At 37.4% G+C, this 22,260-nt stretch overlaps 3 protein-coding genes across 9 annotated transcripts; 2 read left to right on the forward strand and 1 right to left on the reverse strand.

Annotated features, from left to right (window-relative positions):
* The first annotated feature begins 1,964 nt into the window (after positions 1-1,964).
* LOC147858159 (putative protein phosphatase 2C 8) lies at positions 1,965-7,145 on the forward strand. 5 transcript variants are annotated; one of them, XM_087326805.1, is made up of 7 exons: positions 1,965-2,108; positions 2,448-3,870; positions 4,029-4,418; positions 4,585-4,711; positions 4,786-5,156; positions 5,359-5,423; positions 5,767-6,071. In XM_087326805.1, the coding sequence occupies exons 2-5, from the start codon at positions 3,169-3,171 to the stop codon at positions 5,097-5,099; spliced, it is 1,533 nt and encodes a 510-aa protein (XP_087182931.1). In that variant the 5' UTR covers positions 1,965-2,108; positions 2,448-3,168; the 3' UTR covers positions 5,100-5,156; positions 5,359-5,423; positions 5,767-6,071. The 5 variants fall into 5 exon arrangements, with proteins under 5 accessions (XP_087182931.1, XP_087182932.1, XP_087182933.1 ...); XM_087326806.1 differs by having other exon boundaries at positions 1,971-2,108; positions 2,406-3,870; XM_087326807.1 differs by lacking the exon at positions 1,965-2,108 and adding an exon at positions 6,892-7,145 and having other exon boundaries at positions 2,240-3,870; positions 5,767-5,924.
* Positions 7,146-9,930: 2,785 nt separating this feature from the next.
* Positions 9,931-14,117, forward strand: LOC147858160 (uncharacterized). Of its 3 annotated transcripts, none has more exons than XM_087327652.1 (2): positions 9,931-10,308; positions 13,812-14,117. In XM_087327652.1, exon 1 carries the CDS (start codon positions 10,018-10,020, stop codon positions 10,186-10,188), a length of 171 nt encoding a protein of 56 aa, XP_087183778.1. In that variant the 5' UTR covers positions 9,931-10,017; the 3' UTR covers positions 10,189-10,308; positions 13,812-14,117. The 3 variants fall into 3 exon arrangements, with proteins under 3 accessions (XP_087183778.1, XP_087183779.1, XP_087183777.1); XM_087327653.1 differs by lacking the exon at positions 13,812-14,117 and adding an exon at positions 11,796-12,241; XM_087327651.1 differs by lacking the exon at positions 13,812-14,117 and adding an exon at positions 10,879-11,280 and having other exon boundaries at positions 10,018-10,308.
* Positions 14,118-14,336: 219 nt separating this feature from the next.
* On the reverse strand, positions 14,337-17,178 carry LOC147858161 (uncharacterized). Its single transcript, XM_087326812.1, has 6 exons — positions 16,990-17,178; positions 16,416-16,561; positions 15,817-16,035; positions 15,394-15,609; positions 14,752-14,841; positions 14,337-14,611 (listed from the first exon to the last, which is right to left on the reverse strand). Exons 1-6 carry the CDS (start codon positions 17,036-17,038, stop codon positions 14,405-14,407), a joined length of 927 nt encoding a protein of 308 aa, XP_087182938.1. The 5' UTR covers positions 17,039-17,178; the 3' UTR covers positions 14,337-14,404.
* Between the last annotated feature and the right edge of the window lie 5,082 nt (positions 17,179-22,260).

Here is a 22,260-nt window from a genome sequence, read left to right on the forward strand (position 1 = left end):
GACAAACAATTGGACATTGTATAAATCGATGAGTACTATATTCCATTTGAACAATGCAAAAGAAGCAATTACCCATTGCTAGTCCACACGCTCTAGAGCTAATCCCAAAGGCAATCCTCTAATCAAAACTCTCCAAAATGAAGACCTTTGTTACAAGTGACAATTTAGAATGCCAACTACATTGTAAGATCTGCCACCACCCATGATCATATTTGTGTATTTTCCATTCTTCTTTATCCTTAAATGATAGCCCTCCAAGAGACTCAACAAAGCAATGATACAAAATATTAGTAGTCACTTGTAACAATGACGTTTGACCTCATAAACACCAATCAATCCACGGTTGTTCTCCTGTTTGTAGAGGTAAGGGACCTTGCATCAATGCAATATTTTGTAGTTGTTGCCAAATAAACCCATAATTAGGCGGGATGTGTAATAATTGTCGTGCTTCAACAAAGTCCAAAATTCTTTGAGATGAAGCCTCATCTATATCTCCCACCTCTTTGATCCCTGAACGAAATAAATGATTAAATTGAGTGCACAATCTCTCATTTCCTGGCCAACATAATAACCGAGAAGACACAAGTAACTCTTTTTGCAAAGAATTACAATGCTCTCTACTAGATGATGGTTTCCATACACATAACAAAGAGTGCTTGCCATGAGGTAACCAAGTGTTGAACACATGAAGAGCCTGCAATCTTAAGTGAAATACATTCATGGAGCCTTAATCATTGTTCTCCCATGTGTTAAACCCTTGTTCTCAACATGACGCTCGTACAAGCAGCAAGGGTGATGCTTGAGGAGAAAAGCATGCCCAAGTTCTATTGGGTCGAAGCTACTAGTTTCTAGAGGATGATGACACATCAATATCATGGCCATTGCCACCATTGTCATCACCTAAACCCTAAACCCTAATTACCACAAGCAATTAAACATTGAGCATGCGTCCATCGCTCTACCATCTATTCTGTCAGCGACTACACAAATTGATTTCTTGGCATTGTATACACGGGAAAGGAAACTTGATGGAGTGTGTATTGCAACCAGAAACCAGGTGCAAACACCAAACCAACACGCACGCGCGCGCGCACATACACACATACTTGATGCCATCAAAAGACCCAACATGGGCGTGGTTGCAAACATCACACCAACACACATACACACACACACACACACACACACACTTGATGCCATCAAAAGACCCAACATGGGCGTGGTTGCAAACACCACACCAACACACACACACACACACAGAGTTAATGCCAAACATAGAGCCAGACAAAGGCACATCGCATCAGGGACGAGCAGTAGTAGGGCGGATGTTGATGCGTATGCCTAGTCATGGATGGGTGTTGATGCGTTTGCATAGCCATGGATGGATGGATGGAGCACGTGTATGAGGGAGAGAGAGAGAGAGAGAGAGTTGCTCAGTTGGTAAGGTTGTCCAATGGAGATCAGGTGGTCCTTGGTTCAACCCCTACATTCCACAATGGCATCTAGTGAATTAAGAGATACACATGAAGTATGTATATATATAATAGAGAGGTGAGAAAATTAGGTTTCGAACCCAAGATGTAGTGGTTGTAGTGTTAACGGCTTACCATTAGGGTAAAAGGAGAGAGAGAGAGGCATCCTCTTGGAAGAACATAAGCATGACACATCATGTCCTCAGCCAAAACAAAACACTGCCCTCAACAAAATCAAGAGCTCCCTGTTTCTCACTCTCTCACTTGCTCTTTCTCTCTGTGTGCGCTACCTCGCTTTGAGTCTCGCCATAGCTGCTTCTTATGAACCTCAGATTGTCCCACACTGTATCTCAATCACCTGACACAGATCAAATCAATAATCTATTTAAAGTCCTTCTTCCCCTCTTCTCTCTACAATTAGGTTTAGGGTTATTGGGTTTTCGTCCATACCTTTTTTTTTATGCGAAACAAACTAGGGGCTTGTTTTCCATCCCCCCACTTGCTTGCTTGCTTTTTTTTTTTTTTCTTAGATCTATTTCTTTACAGCAGAACAAGACAGAAGCAGCGTTTTTTTCTTTGCGAGGTGCTCTTTTAGGGTCATCAGTGATATTCCATCTGCATCAGAGACAATAATAGGTAACGAACGCTCTTGTTTTTCCTATTAGTTTCCTATTAGGTTTCGTATTTATTATCAAATGGCAATTGTCACGGGCATTCCCATAGCATTGAAACCCCTATGTATTGTTTTTCCTTGAAAAATGTTTATACAATAATGAGTAGAAAGCAGACATAAATTATATGGGTGACATATAGAGGAAACTTGAAACATGAAGCCCGAACCTTAAACTGCAAATCATAACCCTAATACAAAGAGCACTTTTCCAACTGCTTTACATAATATTTTGACTTACAAAGTTTCTATGTTTCCGCAAGGAATTGGTGGCCCATGTACTTATACCCTAACATAAAAAACAGAGATAATTTCTCAAGGACTTTTCATTAGCTGTTGGTTTACACTTCTGCATTTCCTTGATAAAGCAAAGATAATGCAAGGTTGCTTCTTAGCAAAATATCTCCTATGAAAAGAAGAAGCTTTACATCGGGGACAGCAGTTCTTCAATGAAGTTGATGTCGAAAGAACCAAAGTTGCATTGACAAGGAAATAAGCCTTTTTGGTATGGGTAGGTATTCCCCTCTCGTCAAGAATAGAGATATCATATAATTTTGAAGGATACTTTGATTCTCAAAATAGTTGATCAGAAGAGGCAAAGTTCTCTGACCAATTGAATATGCTTTCTCAGTGATTTATCAAAGCTCAGCATTCCTTATCAGCAGAATAGACTTGATGCCGATATCAAAGGGTAGGGTATCTTGATTCTTAACAAAGTTAGTATCAGAGGAACAAACGTCTTTTGAAGAAGTTGTGAAACGTGTCTAATCAAGAACAGAGGGTTTCTTGAATCCAAGGATACTTATCATTCCTTGAAGGACGTAGTTACCTGAACCCTCAAGTGAAGATCTCAAAATATTTTTCATGAAGGGAAGGGTGAGGTTATTTGTATCTTTCATCAAGGGAACAATTTTTTTAGACGAGTTTAACTTTATTTTTTACACTCTCTCATCAAAGGATTCATATTGTCATTCGTGGATACTTTGATTCTCAGCAAAATTTATATCAGAAGAGATAACTAACAGCATGTGCAGTTCAATGAACTCACAACAGGGCTTACATACACCCTGTCATTCCAGTCTTTTCCACACTTGCGAGGACGAGAAATCTCGTGACCCAGAGACAGTAAAGGTATCTCAGCAGAGACCTGATTTTTGTAGGACCAAGTCTTCAATCAATCTTTCAAAAGGCTGTGGATTGATCAGATCTCACTCATTCCCCCTTGAAGGATGGCACCAAAAAAAATATGCATTAAAGGTAAGCAAGACTGCACAAAAGACCCGAGAAAGTTCTATGAATGACATGAAAGAGACAATCTGTACAACAACCCAAACAGCTGAATTGAGCAGCCTCCCCAAATGCACTTTGAAACATGGTATTGTCAAAGCTATTGAAAGGTCCTCAGATTTGAGAGAGACTACGTTGAAAGGAATCTCAAGTGATGTTAACATAGAGCCCTCATCAGATACTACATCGTTGTTGGATTTATCTAGAACCCATCCATCGCCACATTTACAAGGTTTGCCTTACCATAGCTGGAGAAATTCAATCGTACTTCCTAGTGGGAAATTATTATTTTGTGGTCGTCGAAGAGAAATGGAGGATACCGCGACCATTGTAACACCTTTTGTGGGCCTTGGATGTCAGATTGTTGAATCTGAATCAGCTGAGAGAGCGCCTTCAGATTTGCACTTTTTTGGTGTTTATGATGGGCATGGTGGCTCTCAAGTAAGTTTCAAAACTGTCATTGCTTAAAAATATATGTAAACTCTTTTGGCTATAATAAAGCTTTTACATTATGTAAATCACTTTATAGATTTTTATCATCCACGATCCATGAATGAATTGTACTACATGATAATGATGATGATGATGCGGTGTTGCAGGCTTCTCTTTATTGCATGGAAAGTTTTCATCATTCACTTGCTGAGGAGATTGAAAAAGGTTTTAGTGCTGGATATTCAAATGATATGTGGAATGCAAAGTGGGATGAAGTGATGAAAGCCACATTTTTCAAGGTAGATAAGGATGTTGGAGGAATATGCCCAAATGGGATACGAGATGATGATAAGAATGCTAATAGCAAGGATATTGATGATTATACTCTGGACAATGGATGTTTATGCTGTGTGGATGCGATTGCACCAGATAATGTAGGTACGACAGCTGTAGTTGCAGTTATTGGTTCATCTCAGATAGTTATTGGTAACTGTGGAGATTCCAGAGCTGTCCTTGCTCGAGGTAACACAGCCCTGCCTTTATCCAGAGATCATAAGGTACACAGTTTGTTTGTAATTCTACGTTTTCTTTACATATGTAAAGATTCCATGATTGGTTTTTTTTACTTTTCTTAAATGTGATCCTTATTTATCTTTTAATTTTTCTAGAATATAGATTATTTTATGCTCAAAAGTTTTATTATTTTGTGTGTCATTGTTTCAGCATAACATTCTATTCATTGTGTCACAGCCAGAGGCAGAGACTAATCGTATTGAAGCGGCGGGGGGGAGGGTAATATGCTGGGATGGATATAGAGTAGGGGGTTTTCTTGCTCTCTCTAGGGCAATAGGTTTGTTGAAGCCCACTTGTTTGTTTTATGACAACAACGAATATCATTCTCAATCTTGATATGGTTTGATACAGGAGATCGCTATCTCAAACGATACGTTATCTCGGAGCCAGAAGTAACATGCATTCAACGTATGCCAGATGATGAGTGTTTGATTCTAGGTACTGATGGGTTATGGGATGTTGTTACAAATGATTGTGCATGTGAAGTTGCCCGCAAAAGTCTCACAGCTCTACGAAAGAAGTACAAGTCCCGACCATCTCTACCTGGTGAAGATCCTGCTGCTGCAGCTGTGGCCGCCCTTCTAGTGAAGCTCGCATATAGCAGAGGAAGCAAAGATAATATCAGCGTGGTGGTAGTTGACTTAAAAGCTAGACCATGTGGTTAGGGAGCAGTACGCTGGATCAGTACCTTGTCTATGTAAGCGGTACTTCTTATTAAAATGGTACGTCCACATCTCATTTTGTTTTTTTCTTCTATATTGAGAGTATTTTTATTAAGTATTTGCATTCTGTTATGCAAACAATCTTCAGAGCGTGTCCTGGAAAGACATTGTTGGTTTCTAAATACAGCTTTTGCCTTATGCTACATTTTTTTCCTACTATTTACATGGATACATTTCCAACTTATAAAGTTATGTGGGACAGATGAATTTGAGGTGGATCGGTTTCATTGGTGCTCAACACTACTTAAAGCATATGTATGACTGTAGGTGGGTGACTTGTGCGAGCCAAGTAAAATGAGTTTTGTGCTGTCTGATCTTATGTTTGAAAAGATAATACATCCCTTGAAAGAAAAAGATTATGCATGCACAAGAGGTAGAAGGCTGTTAGTTTTTACTCCTCAGCCCTAATAAGCATAGCCAAATTACATGGGGAATAATTTGGAAAGGCATAAGAATCATCATATTTAATCTTTTACCATTACATTATCATCAAGATCATCACTCTCACAATGATTTCCACCATCAGCATCATCAGATGTTGTGGAAAAATCATATGTGAGAAAAATCATGTTATCTTCTGAAGCATGACAAAGTTTCATATGATTGGCAGAGTTTGGGGGTTTCAACACCAAGAAATGAGGTGAGAAGACTATTTTGGCGAAGTTTTGAATTCCCTTTGACCTGTACCTCATCGTGCAACTGGAAATTTCTGTAACAGGACTTGCGAAAGTGCACACCCTGACATGGCACAACACAAGGCCATATATTGTGAGTTGTGGTGATTAGACGTTTTTGGTCGGGCCTCTTTACTTCTAAAAGATACCATTTGTGGTTTGTATGTTTCATGTGAATATCATAAGATGAAATGGAAACTCATTTGTATTTTTACTGGAAACAAATTTTTTGCTCCTACAACGGTGCCTCACTTATTTGCACAAAGTCTGGATCTTGTGTGTGTGATTATTTACCAAGCTTGACCTTGAGATTCAGATTGATGTGATGATTTAAATGTGAAAGCAACTTTATGGTTCTTTTTTGTTGATCCTCTTTTGAGTAACCGAGCATGAGTTCCTTTAAAAGATTGAGTAGGGGTGGCATAACTTTTGTTTGGGCTATGAATGATGAACATTGATGTTTGTGCACCTCTGCTCTCAGAGGACACCCTGGAGGTGTATTATCTCTCTTTCTTCTTCATCTCTCTATATCACCCATCCGAGAGTGGTCATTATTGTTATATCCTGAAGCTTCCTACTCTCAGCCAACCCTTTCAAGGTATGAAACATGTCACTTTGTTGGATGCTCGTCAAACAATAAATCAAGGTTTTGGTTTCAAGTAGGGCAAGATGTTTGAGATTTATTGTTACATGAAAATATATCTTGGTTTATATGTATCTATGTTTAAAACAGTTCCGTGTGTTTGCTATATTTGTAATATTTTATTTTTGTGTCCTCTATGTGAACTGGAAAAATATGTTTTCTCATCTTTGTTTGCTGATTTCATTGCGACATACCTTTTTATTTGCAAAAAACTGCGAGCTTGTTCTGGTTCCACTGAGAAGGATTCATCAATATACTCAGGAGTTTCTTATGAAAATTATTCTGTATACATGCGACAAGTTCTCAATATATAGCAGTTCTTTGTTGTGATTATAATATACCTGGGAATAAGGTGGTGCCTTTTTACAAGTTAATAGACTTTTGGTGTGTTTTCTAAAGTTTATTTTGTTTTTTTCAGTGGAACGGTATCTTAGCTGAATATGCTGCAATATAGTCATGAATGAAGTCTTCTATTGTCGATTGGAGTTCCCAATGTTATATTTCAGATTTTTTTTTTCAAATCCTATGTTAGTCTATGTACATAGTGATCATAACCTCCATGTGTAGTGTTTAATTTTGTGAGCGATAGGAAAGGTTACAAGCACACTTATGTAGATAAGACTTGAACCTTCATAGTATGTGTTTTATTTTGTGAGTGCTTATGGAAGGTTTGGAATATATTTACCTGGGATTGCTTGGGGTCTTGTTTTTCAAGGTTGTCATTTCAGAATTAGAGTCCAACATGACTTTGTTCAATATGTCAATTTTTAAAATCATGGGTGTTTTATTTGCTATTTGATACGTTTTCCTACTTATGGGTGCTTGAATTGTTAAGTTTTAAGTTGTGTGGGGAAGAAGGAAAGGAGATGGTATTATACTTTATATGTATGCATACTATAAGCTGAAATTGTGCATGTGTCATTTCAGTTCCTTCAATAAAGGAGAAAAGGTTCAATAAAAATGGAAAATGAACGTGGTCTGATGTATTTACAGTTTGATTAGTTAATTAATCTTATGATCACTCAGTTTCTCTCTCTAAACATTCAATAGGGAACATCACTAGTGCTTTGCATGGTGCTTGTAGAATATTCTAATATACTACTGATCTACTCATAAGTATTACAAATATTGCTTGGGTTTTTTCATCTTGCTGAACCTGTACTTTGGAGTATAATAGGTTTAGGTTCCTTCGTGGTTTTCACGAAGATGATAAAGAGGGAGTCTGTTTAGGATGTATAGTTACAATTAGAATTGTATATATGAAATTGTCAATGGATGTTTGTCTAGGATTATGTAGGAACTTTGACGATGATTTGGAAAATGGTGGTTGATGATGATGAGAGAGTGCTAACTTGTTTAGTTAGAAAGATCACAGAGAAAGTACTAATTGTTTAAAATTTATATGGATATACTCAATATTCTATCATTTGACCATCTAATTCTTGAATTACAGCAAGAGTGCATATATCTAATGATTGGAGTAAGAGCCGTGCAATTTAATTGGGCAAATGAAGATTGAAGGTAGGTTGAGGTGATGCTGGATTAAATCGAAATTCAGTCAAGTTTGAGATGATACCTCTAGTAAAAGTAGACGTAGAAAGTAATAAAGTGGTTGAAGCAGGAGATAGAAACAATGGAGTCAAGATAATAAACAAACTTGTATCTTGGACATGTTTGTGATAAAATTGGTCATCTTGTGCAGGATTGTTGGAATCATTGAAGTGGTATAAAGGAATGAAAAAGTTCCAAAGCAAAGATGAAATGCCATAAGCTAGTCATAATATCATGATGTTGAGAATGCATGAATTACAACCATATTTTAAACTGTGAATAATACATGTCATTGATAATAATAATAATATGTCTAGAAATAATATATTTTATCAAAAGCAAAAATGTTATGCATTACCCGTCAAGAGAAACATAACCAAAACCATTGGCCTAGGTGGATCATGTGAGAAGTATCTCAAAAGCTAAGAGAATATATATATAAAATTAACCCTTTATTAAGAGGATGTTGAAAAGGTAATTCTAGAGTATTAAAGCTATAAGAAATGGGTAAGGGCCAAATTTGTTTTTATTAACAAGTATTATTACGCCTCAGTGGCAAATCTAACACTAATCAATCTAGACACGAGTGCACAAACAAGTCAATGTATTTCTTGTATATATGTCGACCATTAGATTGACCTCCAAACATAGTTTCAATACAAGCTCACCCCTAAGCTTCATATCTACCACCTTGTCATCAAGTTGACATGCTATACCACTAGCTTGCACCTTATGCATGTATGAGTAGCATTGAGCGTTGAAGGGCATGCAACCAAGATTTGTGATTAATCAATAGTTCAATGTAGTAGGTCTTATCGATAATCTAGCATATTCACATATTGGAGGCCAATCTCTTAGTATGGTGCACATCTAAGTGTTCTAGAAAGTTATACCTCTCGATATCATAAGTTTCATAAATGGAGAAGCAAGCCATCAACCCCCATTGATCAATGTGTACTTGAATAACCTTAATCAATCACAACTAAAGAATACTACTTATTCCTTTAGTTGATCAATATTCAAGAGAGCATTTAATATTAACAACTTCTTGGAATTTATACATGCTTAATCGCAGAGCTTTATGCAATAATGTTTAACTCCAAATGGTGATAAGTGTTTGATCACAAAACTGCATGCAACGATTGGATGACCATTTATCACCCTTTTGCTTTTCCTTGTTCCTTCTCTGATTTCCATATCTCCCCAAATGTCCTTAGCAGATATCAAAAGGATTGAATCAACACTATAATTGCTCAAGTAGCATGGACAATTGTGCTCGAGTAGCGCATTCAAGGTAAATAAGGAAAAGTGGGTGCCATTTGAAACACTGTATAGCTTTGCAGTGTATTAGCATTGAAAGGCTCTTTTAAAGGCATAACTAGGTCGTGTTGGTAGAGTACTAAAGAAAAGAAAAACTCGGGATAAGTTAAAATATGGAGGGAGAGCAATCCATGTACAACAAGAGCTAGGAAAATATCATTGTTGTTCCCTTCAAACGTAGGAAAGAAAAAGCTTGAAAAGGTAAGGCTCCGAGTGCCTGGTATCGAAAATAGGTTGTATATACATATAGCTGATGTAGTAGTACTTGGTTATGTTCACTAAAATATGCTATATCTATTTGTATATATAGTTGAAGTAGTAACAGTGGTAACCGTGTGGTCGATTCATCATGGTCAAGTAGGGGGAAAGTGATGAAAAAAACGGGGGCATTTTGGGAGTATAATGAAAAGCCAATAGGGGTATTTGTAGGAGTATGTATAATGAGAGAGCCCAAGGAGGGGTATTCTGGGAATAAACCAAACCCCAGGGGCATATTTGGAAATAACGAAAACACAAAGCGAGAGGAGATATCTACCCCCCCATAAAGCTCTTTGTTTTGGGGCTTCGCTTCTCTGCTTTGCTCTGCTCTGCTCTGCTCTGTTAGGGTTAGGGTTTGGTTTTCTTTGTCTGGTCCCGGCGTTGGCGCTGTTGTTTTCTCATTGTTCGTCAAGTTATGTCTTTTATCCGCTCTCTCTTCTTCTTCTCCGCGGGGTCCGTGTATGGTGTGTATATTGCTCAGAACTACAGCGTTCCAGACGTCCGAAAGCTCTTCAAAACCGCAGTCATCATTGCTCGTGTCTATGAAGAAAATTACAGAAAGAAGCCTTCAGATGAAGACAAGTAAAGTAAGGAAGATAATATTGGTTCATCGCTTATTCAAATAAACTCACAGGTTTTTTCATATGAAGACAAGTAAAGAAAGAAAGAAAGGATTGGTCCATCGCTCATTCAAATAAATTCCCAGGTCTTTTGCAATTGATTAATTTGTACTCTTTCTTTTTGTGTCATAATATTTGCGAACATTTCCCTTCGTTTCTCATCATTAGCATAGAGGTTTATCTCTAGAATATTTAAAATGTACGTGAGAATAAAATGGAATTACATTCTCCATCTCTAGACTGTTGTGGGTGTAATTTGAGAGCGTAATACAGTTATATCCTCATCATCAGCAAAGAGTTTGTCTCTAGAATTTCGTGGATACTATGTAAGAATATAATGGAGTGTTATAATAATATGATGTAGTTATGTAAAGTATATATGGGAGGGGGTCTTTGCATATTTATCGGGAGGTATATGAGAATGAGTTATGGAGGTATGTAAAGAGTATATGGGAGGGCTATACAAATTTATTGGGTGGTATGTAAGATTGTGTCGGCAATTATGTGAGAATATATCAGATGTTGTGGGAGAATGCATTGGAGTTGTGTAAAAATGTGTTAGATCCAGTCTGCATAATGATAATTATGCAGACATGTAGTCCTATTCAAGTTTGTCTCTGCACTTATAAGATGAAGTATTGCTGAATTAATTCCAGGACCGTCTTTGGAACGTGTGGAGAAATGTAATCATGTATTGGAATTTGGAGACAATATGATGATCATCATAGTTCACATAAGTATGGAATTTTAAATAGATACGGTGATTGTTTCACACCTGCAGAATGATAATGAGTCATGCTGCAAGGATGTTGATCATGCTCAAGTTTGGCTATCCAGTACAAGATTTTTTCACACCTTGCTGAAATAACTCCAAGGCTATCTTTCCCTGTCTTTAGGAGATATGGACGAAATGATATATTGGATGATGTATACCAATTTTGGAACTGTTGAAATGCAACATATATAAGTATGCACAACTAGATAGATATATAATATTCTACATGGTATGTAGTTGTCATGTCACTGTACTGATTATTATGAATATCTTTTTCTTGATGTGTCCTATTCCCACAATCACGTGGATCTTTTTGATGTGTCTCATCTCTAAACTGTAACGTAGGGTGTTTGATCATAGTGAGTTCTGGGAGTCTAGAAAGGTGGGCATAAATACAGTATAGGTATGGTATACGTTGTACAGCTTGGTTTCATTCTCAATGTGGATGCATAAATTGCAATGAATCTAAGAGTGAAATCTGAGATATAGGGAAGAATCATGTCATATTTGAGAATAATGTATTTGGTGGGTATCTGTCATTGCTCACTTTTGTCAAGCTGTTTCATATTTGTATATTACGATGCAATATGCTTCCAAGTTCCAAGTTAGCTATTCAGTGATTGAAAAACTTTTGAAAAGATGACTTGGCAAAAGACTGATAAACGAGACCAGATCATGAATACTCACTAGGCAACACATAATTGAAAATAAATAATGGTCATGAGCATCCATATGTGTAATTTCACTAGAGTGTATTTATTATCTACTCTCATGAGATCAATGCCACTACAATGGCAGGGTTGCAAGCTGCCCATTGACTTTTTGTCTTTCTGTCTAGAATTTTCCAGAACCTCACAAAGGTTTTTATTCTGCACTGTTGACATTTTTCTCCAAGCAACTCTCGAAGCTTCTGAAAGTGGACTGCACTTTGACTTGTGGACAAATATGTTGGACTAATCAATCACTGGAGCTATATTCAAGCTGGTTTATTTCTTTAACCCAATTCGTTGCCTACTTTGGTCAAACACCATTTCTTCTGGATTCTGATGAGCGTCCGTGATGGTCCTCCATTCTTTTTGGAAGGAGACGGATCCCATATCATAGAAAGGATTCCCCAGATATATAGGTCCAACATTTTTGTTCAATTCCAATTGTGAATATTTTTTGTCAAGTTTCTCCCTCATTGCTGTGCCGTTGTGGGAATGCACATATCATCCCCTTAATATAATTTATTGATTCATTTCGATTTTTTCCTGTTCTCTTATTTGTAGTCTTTCTGATATTCTATTCATAGGTTCATGAGAGATGGCACGTGTACTCAATGGACACATTAGGTGGACTTGGAGAGCCAATTGTGCATTTTCTGGTTCTCAAAACTCTAGCTAAAATATTAGATGGGTCTATAAGAATCAAATTCTAAGTATCATCTTTGCTGGATCTATGAGAACCATATAAAGTATGGAGAGCCAATTGTGCATTTTCTGGTTCTCAAAACTCTAGCTAAAATATTAGATGGGTCTATAAGAATCAAATTCTAAGTATCATCGTTGCTGGATCTATGAGAACCATATAAAGTATGAGAGCCTAACCCATTTAATGGGTCTATGAGCGCCAAATGCTGAGTCTTAATCCCATATGCTGAGATGGGATTGCTATACAAAGCGTTCAATATTTTCTGCTCTTGTCCTTGTGTGTGCTAGTTGTGTGGTTTCGGGAATGCGGTACATTGATCAGTATGGATGTATCCGGGTATATCGAAATAATTGCTGGTTTAAATCGTATGTTTAAAGATGAAGTTTTAAAGATTCACTCACTCTCGCAGAGGTCTTAAAGATGAATTTGCAAGGGTACCATGGCTGTCATTTTCTCTCATTCCACAGCATAATGCGTTACTCTAGTGTGATCACTTGGAGTGCTACTATTGCTAGCCTTAGCAATTTGGGACCCTCCAAAGTAATTCTCAGCCATCAAAACCTTATTATTATTTCCCTGGTCATAAGATGCAAATGATTGAGTTCTGGCTCTCCATCTCCTTGAGTAGGTTTGGAAATCGGAGTGTATGCAATTGGAGGGGAGCTGCCTATTTTTTGGTTTCAAATGTGATGTCCCTTGATACTACTCTCCTTGTGAAAACATTATAGATGTTAATACTTTTCTTCGTCTTGCTTTAGTAAATTAATACATTTGCCTTTCACCAACATGTTACCATTTTGAGACATTGGTGATGCCTTTTTGAGCATTTGTTGAAACATATTTTGTCGAAGTCTTGGAATTATTTTGATTTTACTTTGATTGTGATATTAATGCCTACCATTATGATGATGATCCTTTGAAGGTTTTTATTATCAAACCTTGAAACCAAAATAAGAATGGTAAAGTGACCTTGTGCTTATCAATTACTGATTTTTCACTCTTTTTGTGCCCCCGTTCTATGTAATATATCGCTTATCATTTTCTCTTTTGAGTATCACCGATCTGTTCATATTGGGGGAAGCATGATTAACATTGTTACCAAATTTCTAGTCATTGATGAATTCATAAGGGTGTGGAACTAAAATTATTTCTTGAAGTCACTTTAGAGTGGTTTTGAGGTCACTTCCACGGTTTTCCATTTGTCATTTGCAATTGCCAATTTCATGGTGCTGAAGGTTGGACAATGCTCCCGGAAAACTGAAAGAAAACGATGTTTTAATTCAAACCATGACATAATCATGAAGTTGAGCAATGGATGTTATTGAAGTATTCATGTGATGAAGATATCCGTGTAAAACTGGTTTCAGTTCCACAATAGTTTAACTTTTGAATTTACTCCAGGTTACTTGTTCATACTGCGGCTCTCCTATTTCAACACACCCGTCCCCAAACCTCCTATTTCAACACCCCTCCCCTCCCTCTCTTCTTCTTGTGTTTTTAAATTAAGAGTTAAAAACTTCTGAATTTGATTATCAATGGCTTATAATCATGAAGTATTTCAAGCTGTGACTTCTACTTCAATTTTTGAGCAGCTAATTCCACTTGCCTTGTTATTATTTTATGATTTCTCAAATCTATTTGTATAATGATGAGATATTTCAACTTGTAAATCTGCTTGAATTTTTGAGCAGCTAATTTATCCTCGTGCCTCATTATTATTTTATGTTTTCTTAAATCTATTTGTTTAATCTACTCGTCAACTATTGATGTTGAAATTTATACCATCATTCACACCTGGTTTGATACTAGACTTTGATCGACGCAAGAAGCTTTAAACACGACATGCTTTTCATTAACTTATCAACAAGGTTTTAACAAAACAAATTCATAGATTAATGACCAAATTATCTTCAAAATACATACATATATGGATTACGGAATGTTTATTGCACTATATTCGCAACACACAACACAATTTCATCTAAAACACACATTCAATGGTGGCTTGCATTGACAAGTGCAAGAAGAAACCTCTTGTAGCTACCAGAGGTATCAGATGATATCATATCTTCTAAACTTTTATTGTACAGATGTTGGAACTCCATCTTAATAGCTTGCAAATCCATTTCCGTCCTTGTCACAATCACGCGAATCAATGCATCATCATTGGTTCCAATCCCTTTCATGGACCAGTATAGCATCTGCAAAACATTTAACCCAGACCTTTCCTTTAGTAACCATTTCATGCGGAGAAAGATCAATAGGCCAAAAGAAAGCCCTCTCAGAAACACAAATACAATGTGCACAAGTATGTAGGTATAAATTAACGTCCAAATCTCACCTCTGCAAAGTACTTGGTTGGATTATGTACACACTGAATTATTGTCTTCAATAGCTTGGAGAAATTTCCAGATGTTTCAGACTCCATGACCTAGAATAAAACAAGACATTACATGCAAATTAGCACAACGTACGTATTTGCATACATTGCAACAAATCAAACATTTTACAGACAAACACACAATGCCTACTATATAAAGTCGGTCAATTCCACATAACTGTAAATGTGGCGTCCTTGCGAAATTGCTTATTTAGCGGGCAATGCGGCTACGTTTCCTTTGGGGACACACCTTTAAAACACTAACACATTTCCAATGGGGATTGTTTTTTCTGTACAGTGATCTAGAAGGTCGATGCCAGGCATAGATTCCTTGTGAAATAGCAAAATCAATTTGGGTTGTTATCTCCCCATTTTGAGCATTGTTAACTCTAGGATATTTTGTCAGCATGGTTTTCATATCAGATCAGAACCAATGCTTTACCCTCGCAGGTGCTTAGGATCGTAGTAAAGATAGCAAGGTTTATTTGTATAATGAGGTTATAAACATCCTAAAACCCTAATAATGAGGTTTACTAACTTTTTATAAGGGCACCAACAAAACCCTAACAATAAATACGATGAAGAATGCATGACTATCCAAACCTTTTCAATATCCTGATTGTAGCTCTCCCAGTATCTACGGAATGCAGCATTCAATTGTCTCGCAGTTCGAGAGCTGAAGACATGAATTATGTCTGCCTCGTCGGTACCGATCCTGCCTTCAGTGGCTTTATAGAGCAACCTGGCATCGTCGAGCGCCTGGGACTCATCATCGAAAGGAGATTCTTGCCTAGGGTTAGTCATGTATGCCATCAGAAGCTGCAACAAACACATAATACATTATCAGAGAAAAGAAACTTGTCAGTGCTCTGGAGTCATCCAGCATTTCAGCTTTCATTCTTTCCAACCGTTGATTCTTCTAAAGGAGGATAACAATCAGACAAATTTATTTGACCATATCACGTTATCGAAACCATAAAGAGCAGTGAGACTGAATTGGAGCTCAGATGCTTAGGGTGAACATACCGTCCTATAGTCACCACTTGTATCCGAAACAATGTCCGCATGGAGGTTCCGCTTATATATTGAATTGTAGGCTCGCTGTATTGCTTCTAACTGTGATGTGGTGCGAGAGCAAATGATTTCGATCAAAGCAATGTCCTTTGTACCCAATCCTTGGAGGGCATCCCTCAGTATGGCCGCATCTCTTTCGGCTGGTTCCAACATCCAAAGAACAACTGCTTTCTGTGTGTATAACCAACAATACAGGTCCAGATATAATAATGTCGAAATCGAGATATATGGCAGCATGACAAAGATAACGTTTGATGGTTCTTTTCACCAATTTAAACACCTCTAATATTTAAGTAGGGAAAATCAGCCACATATTTGGTTGTAATTTGCAAGATAGGTTTGCCCTTAATTAAGGATTGACATATAGATCAACTGTAACTTATTCTCTAGCTAATTCACCGGTAAGTAGGGGCAGATTATGCAATCAATCTCCTAATTATAAAACTTATCATTTGAATTTGGTGCAAAATTGTTAAAACAGATTAGATAGCTAAGTAAATTTGAAGGGTACGTTCGGGGAGGATTGATGGATGTTCAACCCAAATACGAACCTCAAATTTGCCGTGGAGCTCCGATTTCAAATTATCAATGAGATCGTCGCCATAATGTATCTTATACTCTCGGCGTAGTTCTTGCCGTTGCACATAATTCCTGTGTGCGAGAATCTCGATGACTTTCCTGTCATCGCAGCCCAAACCTAAAGCATCACCACAGAAGACAAATCAGATCATTCTTTTGCAATACTAGCCGGGCCTCTGAAGTTTCTTTCACATAAGAAATTCCTCTTTTGAGTGTCTTTAATTTAAACTACTGTGTTGCCATTCCAACCTATACTTGTTGCTTTAAATGTTTTCTGGCATTTAAATCTCAAAATAAATAAGTATTGATAACGACATCTGAAGCATGCTATGAGAAACAAACGGTCTTTACTTTACTTTACTGTGCTACCTACATGTCTGGCATTGTAAGGAATTTGGAGTTTCTGATAAACATATTTTCTGTTTTTCATTTTGCAGACTATATTTCTGTTATGAACATATGTGAAATCTAATATATCGGAAACATTGAGCAATGAGTCGAACATTTGGGAGATTTTGAGCGCTGCGAAGGAGAAGAAGAACGTACCTTTGAAAGCCTGGAAGAGATTTACACAGTCCTCTTGGATTCTTGACATGGCTTCTGAAGGAAGAATGATATTCAAAACAACGACTGAATAAAGAAAGATAGAAGAATGAAGAAGATCAAACTGCAGAAGAATGGAGGTGATGAAAATGCAGAAGAAGGAGGAGTGAGGCTCAGTTGAAAGGTGAAATTGATGTGGAACTGGAGGTTCTATGGTGGAAATTTATACCATGAAAAAGTAAGAGTCTGTCTCTGTGTGTGGATTGAGAGAGACACAGAGAGTCATGGCATCACCATCACCGTCCTCACCATTGAATAGAGGGGTGGGGGGTGCAAGTGGAGCTTCCATGGCGGCATCCCATACAGTGAAAGTCTTTGAGACAGAGAGAGAGAGAGAGAAGGTCAAGGCATCATCCATCATGACTAGATTTTGATTGAGAGAGAGAGAGAGAGAGAGAGAGAGAGAAGGTCAAGGCATCATCCATCATGACTAGCTTTTGATTGAAAGAGAGAGAGAGAGAAGGTCAAGACATCATCCATCATGACTAGCGGTTGACTCAGAGAGAGGGAGAGAAGGTCAAGGCATCATCCATCACGATTAGCTTTTGACTGAGAGAGAGAGAGAAAGAAAGAAAGATATATTAACGTCTTCTAAGGCCAAAATTGGCCCATGAGACAAATGGTTTACAAAAAAATGGGATATTTACCCATTCATCGAAAGTAAAAATAAAAATAAGATAAAAATAGAGTTTAAGCTAAATAGTTCTAACAAAATAACAAAACTGTTCTATATAAAAAACATGTTCTACAATGAAAACGATGTTAAACTAGGCCTAATTTCATTTCCATCCAAGTCTCTCGAAGAGAAGCGGGAGGTCAAAGGGTTGTGATGTGGATGTGGCCCGTGGTCCCAATATAAAAGATACCCCAACCATAGCTTCTAGTTGATGTAGCTCACGTTCCCTTATCTTCTTAATCTTTTCTACTCCACGTCGACTTGTTTTAAAGCCCAATATCCGAGGGCGTTTGGTTGTTCTTTGCATTTCTGCTTCCTCAAGGGAGAGGCCGAGCGGCGTAAATGTATCCACATTCATCGTCTCCCCTTGTTCCTGAAAAATTACAGTAGTTACATGTTGATGAATAGTAAAAGGGTTATGGTTAACACTTTGTAATTTATTCTCCCTATATTGTTTTAGTTCTAAGATATACCTACCTAGTCTCTTTACACTCGGGGTATCTAATAGTTTTGAGAGGGTGGGAGAGGGTCCTAATATGTCTTGGTATTCTGCTCGTATCTTGGCATAAGTTGGGCACTTGCATGTGAAGTGATACTCATCCTCTATCTTTATATGGCATAACCTACATAGCCTTTCCTCTCTAGGGACTCTATTAGCCCGACCATTCTCAATCTCAAGTTGGTGAGATGATATCCTAAGTTGTCCAATGGCCACCCTTAGTGCATTTGATAAGAATGTATCTAGATATCTTGGTCGTGTAATAAAACCTAACTTAGAGAAATGCAAGAAGTGTTCCTTATAGTACAACATTTTCGATGGGAGTGGCTCTCGTGGTGTGATCCATTTATATCGAGTGTAAATTTGTCATATTTCTTGGTGTATCACTTTATTACGGTCTTCATGAGAGATTAGAGTTTGACCAGTCCCATGGTTGTACTTAAGGGGAGGTAGGTTATTAATGTCTATGGCGTTTGCAAGTAACCAACTCACCACAATGCTATACCAAGATGCATGTAGGGATCATGATGCCTCAAAGGCTCGATGGGATATCCTATCTTGTGGTTGACTAAGGATCTGATGAATAAAAACTACCACTTGAAAGAGCGCTTCTACTAACATCGGGGGTAGACTGAACTCTGCTCTAATAATGTCATGTGGTACCGTCAATTTGCTTCAGAGTTGATGTGATAACATCGTCACCAAAGGTCTCTTTAATTGCGTCCACATGAAAGATGGTAGACCTGGAGCCCATACTACTGATGCATACATGAGGGAAGGGATCACTAATGAGTCGAAGAGCCATCCCTTAGTCCGTGGCTCTTGAAAGTATGACTGGTGGCATTGTCTATCTAAGAGTGAGAGGGATGTTTACCCTCTCGTTAGCCTATCTTTGGTTGCCTGGGTCATCGAGAATTTACCTGAGCGAGCACTAAAAGTGACTCCCAAGTATACATATGATCCCACGACCTCAATTAGTTTATGAGAGAGGATTAGGTGACATTTACTCCTAACTCAGGACGATGTATGAAAGATAAGGACTTTAGTTTTCGTTAGATTCACTACTAGTCCTCATTGTGTACAAAAGTCATCTAGGGCATTAAGATGCTTTTATAGGTCGTGTTCCGACTCTGAGAGCAAGACAATGTTGTCTGCGTAGAGAGAGAAGTTCAAGGCATCATCCATCATGACTAGCTTTTGACTGAGAGATAAAGAGAAGGTCAAGGCATCATCCATCATGACTAGCTTTGACTAAGAGAGAGAGAGAGAAAGAAAGAAAGAAAGAAAGAAGGTCAAGGATTATCCATGAAAACCAACTTTTGACTTTTGGTGGATAAGGACTTAGTGTGGGGTCAAGAGGATGGACCAAATAGTTAACCCACTTACCACCCAAAATAAGAGAGAGTGTGTGTTATATATGAATAGCAAATGCTTATATTATTGCCATAGGATATAGGCCAAATACACAAAAGAACATGAATGTCTTGGAGATTCAAGTTAACCTAACAACTCTTTTTACATAATGTCCCCAAATACAACTCTTTTGACTCTATGGCTTTTAACTATCCCCAAAACTTAGATCTATTACGAAAATTTTCAAATATCGATCTACTTCCTCTATTGAATCGTGAGTTCTCATGTACACTTGACAATGATTTGGCAAATGCACTGTCATTATACAAATTTGGGATGTCCACTAAGGCATCCTTCACACAATCAATGTGGATCATTTGATGCAAAAAGTGGTGAAGTCACTAGTGTATGGTCGGCCTGCTCTTTAATGGGGAAAACCTTTTTTGGTACGGTATATGCAAGACCTAAGAACAATGTTTATGATTTCCTATGGATCATGTCTTGGAGTTCCTTTGGTTTGATGACAAGATTCAAGCTCAATTTTGACAAAGTCAAAAAGTCTCCCTTTACAAGTTGAACAATGTCATTGTCTATGGCTACCAAGATAGATAGATAATTCAACCCCATGAGTTAGTACTCTATTTTGGCTATCCTCTCTCATAAATTAGTTGCACAAAATCAAGAGTTGAATAATGAATTAGATGTTTGAGAATACCAATGAAAAACTTTTGACATTGGTCACTATCCTCTTGACCACTTCATGTTAGATTGAGAAACGTGCAATTGATATTTTGCTTTTATTAAATTTTTGCATGCCACTTTTTGCATGGTCGTTTAAGAGAATTAATGAATCCATTTTGGCAAAGCTCCAAAACCTTTTGGAAAACTTTAAATGCCAACAAGATTCCGCTAGTTAAGTTTGGAAGATTTATGCTCCCCAATCATGTGGGTAGTTAACTATTCTCAATATGAACATATGTACAAAAGCTTGTCACAAACAATACTACATTTTATTAAACGAGGCATCCATTAACACTTTTCGCCACTTGTATTTGTTTATGCGCTCTCCACAACTAATGCTTGGGCTTGGGTTCTCAAGTCATGTATGCACTATTGCAAATCCGAGATTCCACACATTCTAGCTTCTCATGTATTTTTATCCTTTCCTTTAATTTTCTTTTACATTTGGGTCGTTTTGTCTTTTGAGAGCAAGTAATTTACTATAGTCCTTGTGGATGTAAACATAGAGAAGGGAGCGTTCCTAGATTTCATTCCTCCTACACCTTGTATTGCCGTGGTCAACATCCATTGCTAAATTAAAAAGACCACCTTCACAATTAACAACGGTTTAATTGGCCCCACTTGTTCGTCATGTAGTAAAATCTATGATGTTGTATAACAATAATCATGGGTGGATGTACATTGATATGACATATGGAATGTGAAAAACCATTGACAAGCTAGAAATCAAGACTTAAAAATGTATTTGCATGAATTTGATGTTGCTCCAATTCTATGTCTTTGTGTAGCAGAGTTTAGTAGGAGTACTACAAATGTGAGGAACATTTCAAACTAAAACGTTAACATTTGCAACTTGCAGACAAGAAACAACGTGAACATATTCATGAAAGCAGATCCTACGCTTTTTATGAACATTGCCAATTAGACATAGTTGTCTATTGTGGCTACAAAGCTACACAAAAGTCATATTTCTTGGTCCTAGTTTTGGCAAGTTCTTAATGAATTTCAAGAAGATTTTCTTGCAACCATGTCCGTTATGGTCAACTTACCACCAATCCAACTAAATCAATATGATTTCATGAGTTCCAAGAACATCCTTTGAGAAGACCCTCAAAATGTCCATGGGATGACGTCATGGAAAGTTTAGTACGTAAAATTCGTGTTCGTCTAGCGTAACATTCGTTTTCCTACATTGGAAAACGAATGCGAATGTTATTCAAACATTCTTGTGTTTTTTTTTTGTTTTTTTCCATTTTTTAGGCTTATTTACCTCATAATAAATAGTTAATCCGAAAGTATGGTATTTATCATTCTTTGAGGGTGTTTTTCTTACGCGAATGATTGAAACATTCACGAATGCGAATGGATGTATGGTTCATACTATGATGGAAACTATGACAAATTTAGGCATTGAGAATAGCTTTGTAAATGTCATGAACCCCTCACGTGTTTAAATTGGAACTTGAAAATCTTTCAAGCTCTCTGCCATTGCTTTCATCCTTTATCGCTTTATATGATACAATTAATGAAACTCACCCTCTTGCAACATGTAAATTGTTAGGTGGGGGGGGATTTTATTTATCAAGGTTATGTTGCTGACTTTTTTTATGCATTGACGAATATATTTTATGATTCCAAAAGAATGATGGAGACTCAAACTTTTGGTCCATGTATGTTATTTTGGTCTTCCATTCAAAGATATCATTATGTTTGTCATGTCTCTCATGAAATTGGTGGGCATGTTTTTTATCTCACATATATCCTTGGGGTAGGTCGCAAGGGTAGGTGCAATGAGTCTTGACCTCCATGGGTCACAATATCCATCTAAAACATACATTACAATGACGACGGTGAAATTTAATGCATGTTCTCTAGCGAGTGTGATCACATGCACAAATCCTGGTTTGAGCTTGCCAACGAACACGATGCAAGATTAAGATGCCTT

The sequence above is a fragment of the Azolla caroliniana genome, unplaced genomic scaffold (genome assembly GCF_043228905.1).
Source record: "Azolla caroliniana isolate FFs.n. ecotype wild unplaced genomic scaffold, voAzoCaro1.0.p SCAF_11, whole genome shotgun sequence".
Classification (NCBI taxonomy): domain Eukaryota; kingdom Viridiplantae; phylum Streptophyta; class Polypodiopsida; order Salviniales; family Salviniaceae; genus Azolla; species Azolla caroliniana.

Coding starts and splice junctions, on each gene's coding strand:
- LOC147858159 (XM_087326805.1), top strand. CDS start 3,169: ATGTGCAGTTCAATGAACTCACAACAGGGCTTACATACACCCTGTCAT. Junction 3,871..4,028: donor ATGGGCATGGTGGCTCTCAA/GTAAGTTTCAAA, acceptor GCGGTGTTGCAG/GCTTCTCTTTATTGCATGGA. Junction 4,712..4,785: donor TGCTCTCTCTAGGGCAATAG/GTTTGTTGAAGC, acceptor GGTTTGATACAG/GAGATCGCTATCTCAAACGA.
- LOC147858160 (XM_087327652.1), top strand. CDS start 10,018: ATGTCTTTTATCCGCTCTCTCTTCTTCTTCTCCGCGGGGTCCGTGTAT.
- LOC147858161 (XM_087326812.1), bottom strand. CDS start 17,038: ATGTCAAGAATCCAAGAGGACTGTGTAAATCTCTTCCAGGCTTTCAAA. Junction 16,036..16,415: donor AGCTCCACGGCAAATTTGAG/GTTCGTATTTGG, acceptor TTATACACACAG/AAAGCAGTTGTTCTTTGGAT. Junction 15,610..15,816: donor CAAGTGGTGACTATAGGACG/GTATGTTCACCC, acceptor TGTTTGTTGCAG/CTTCTGATGGCATACATGAC.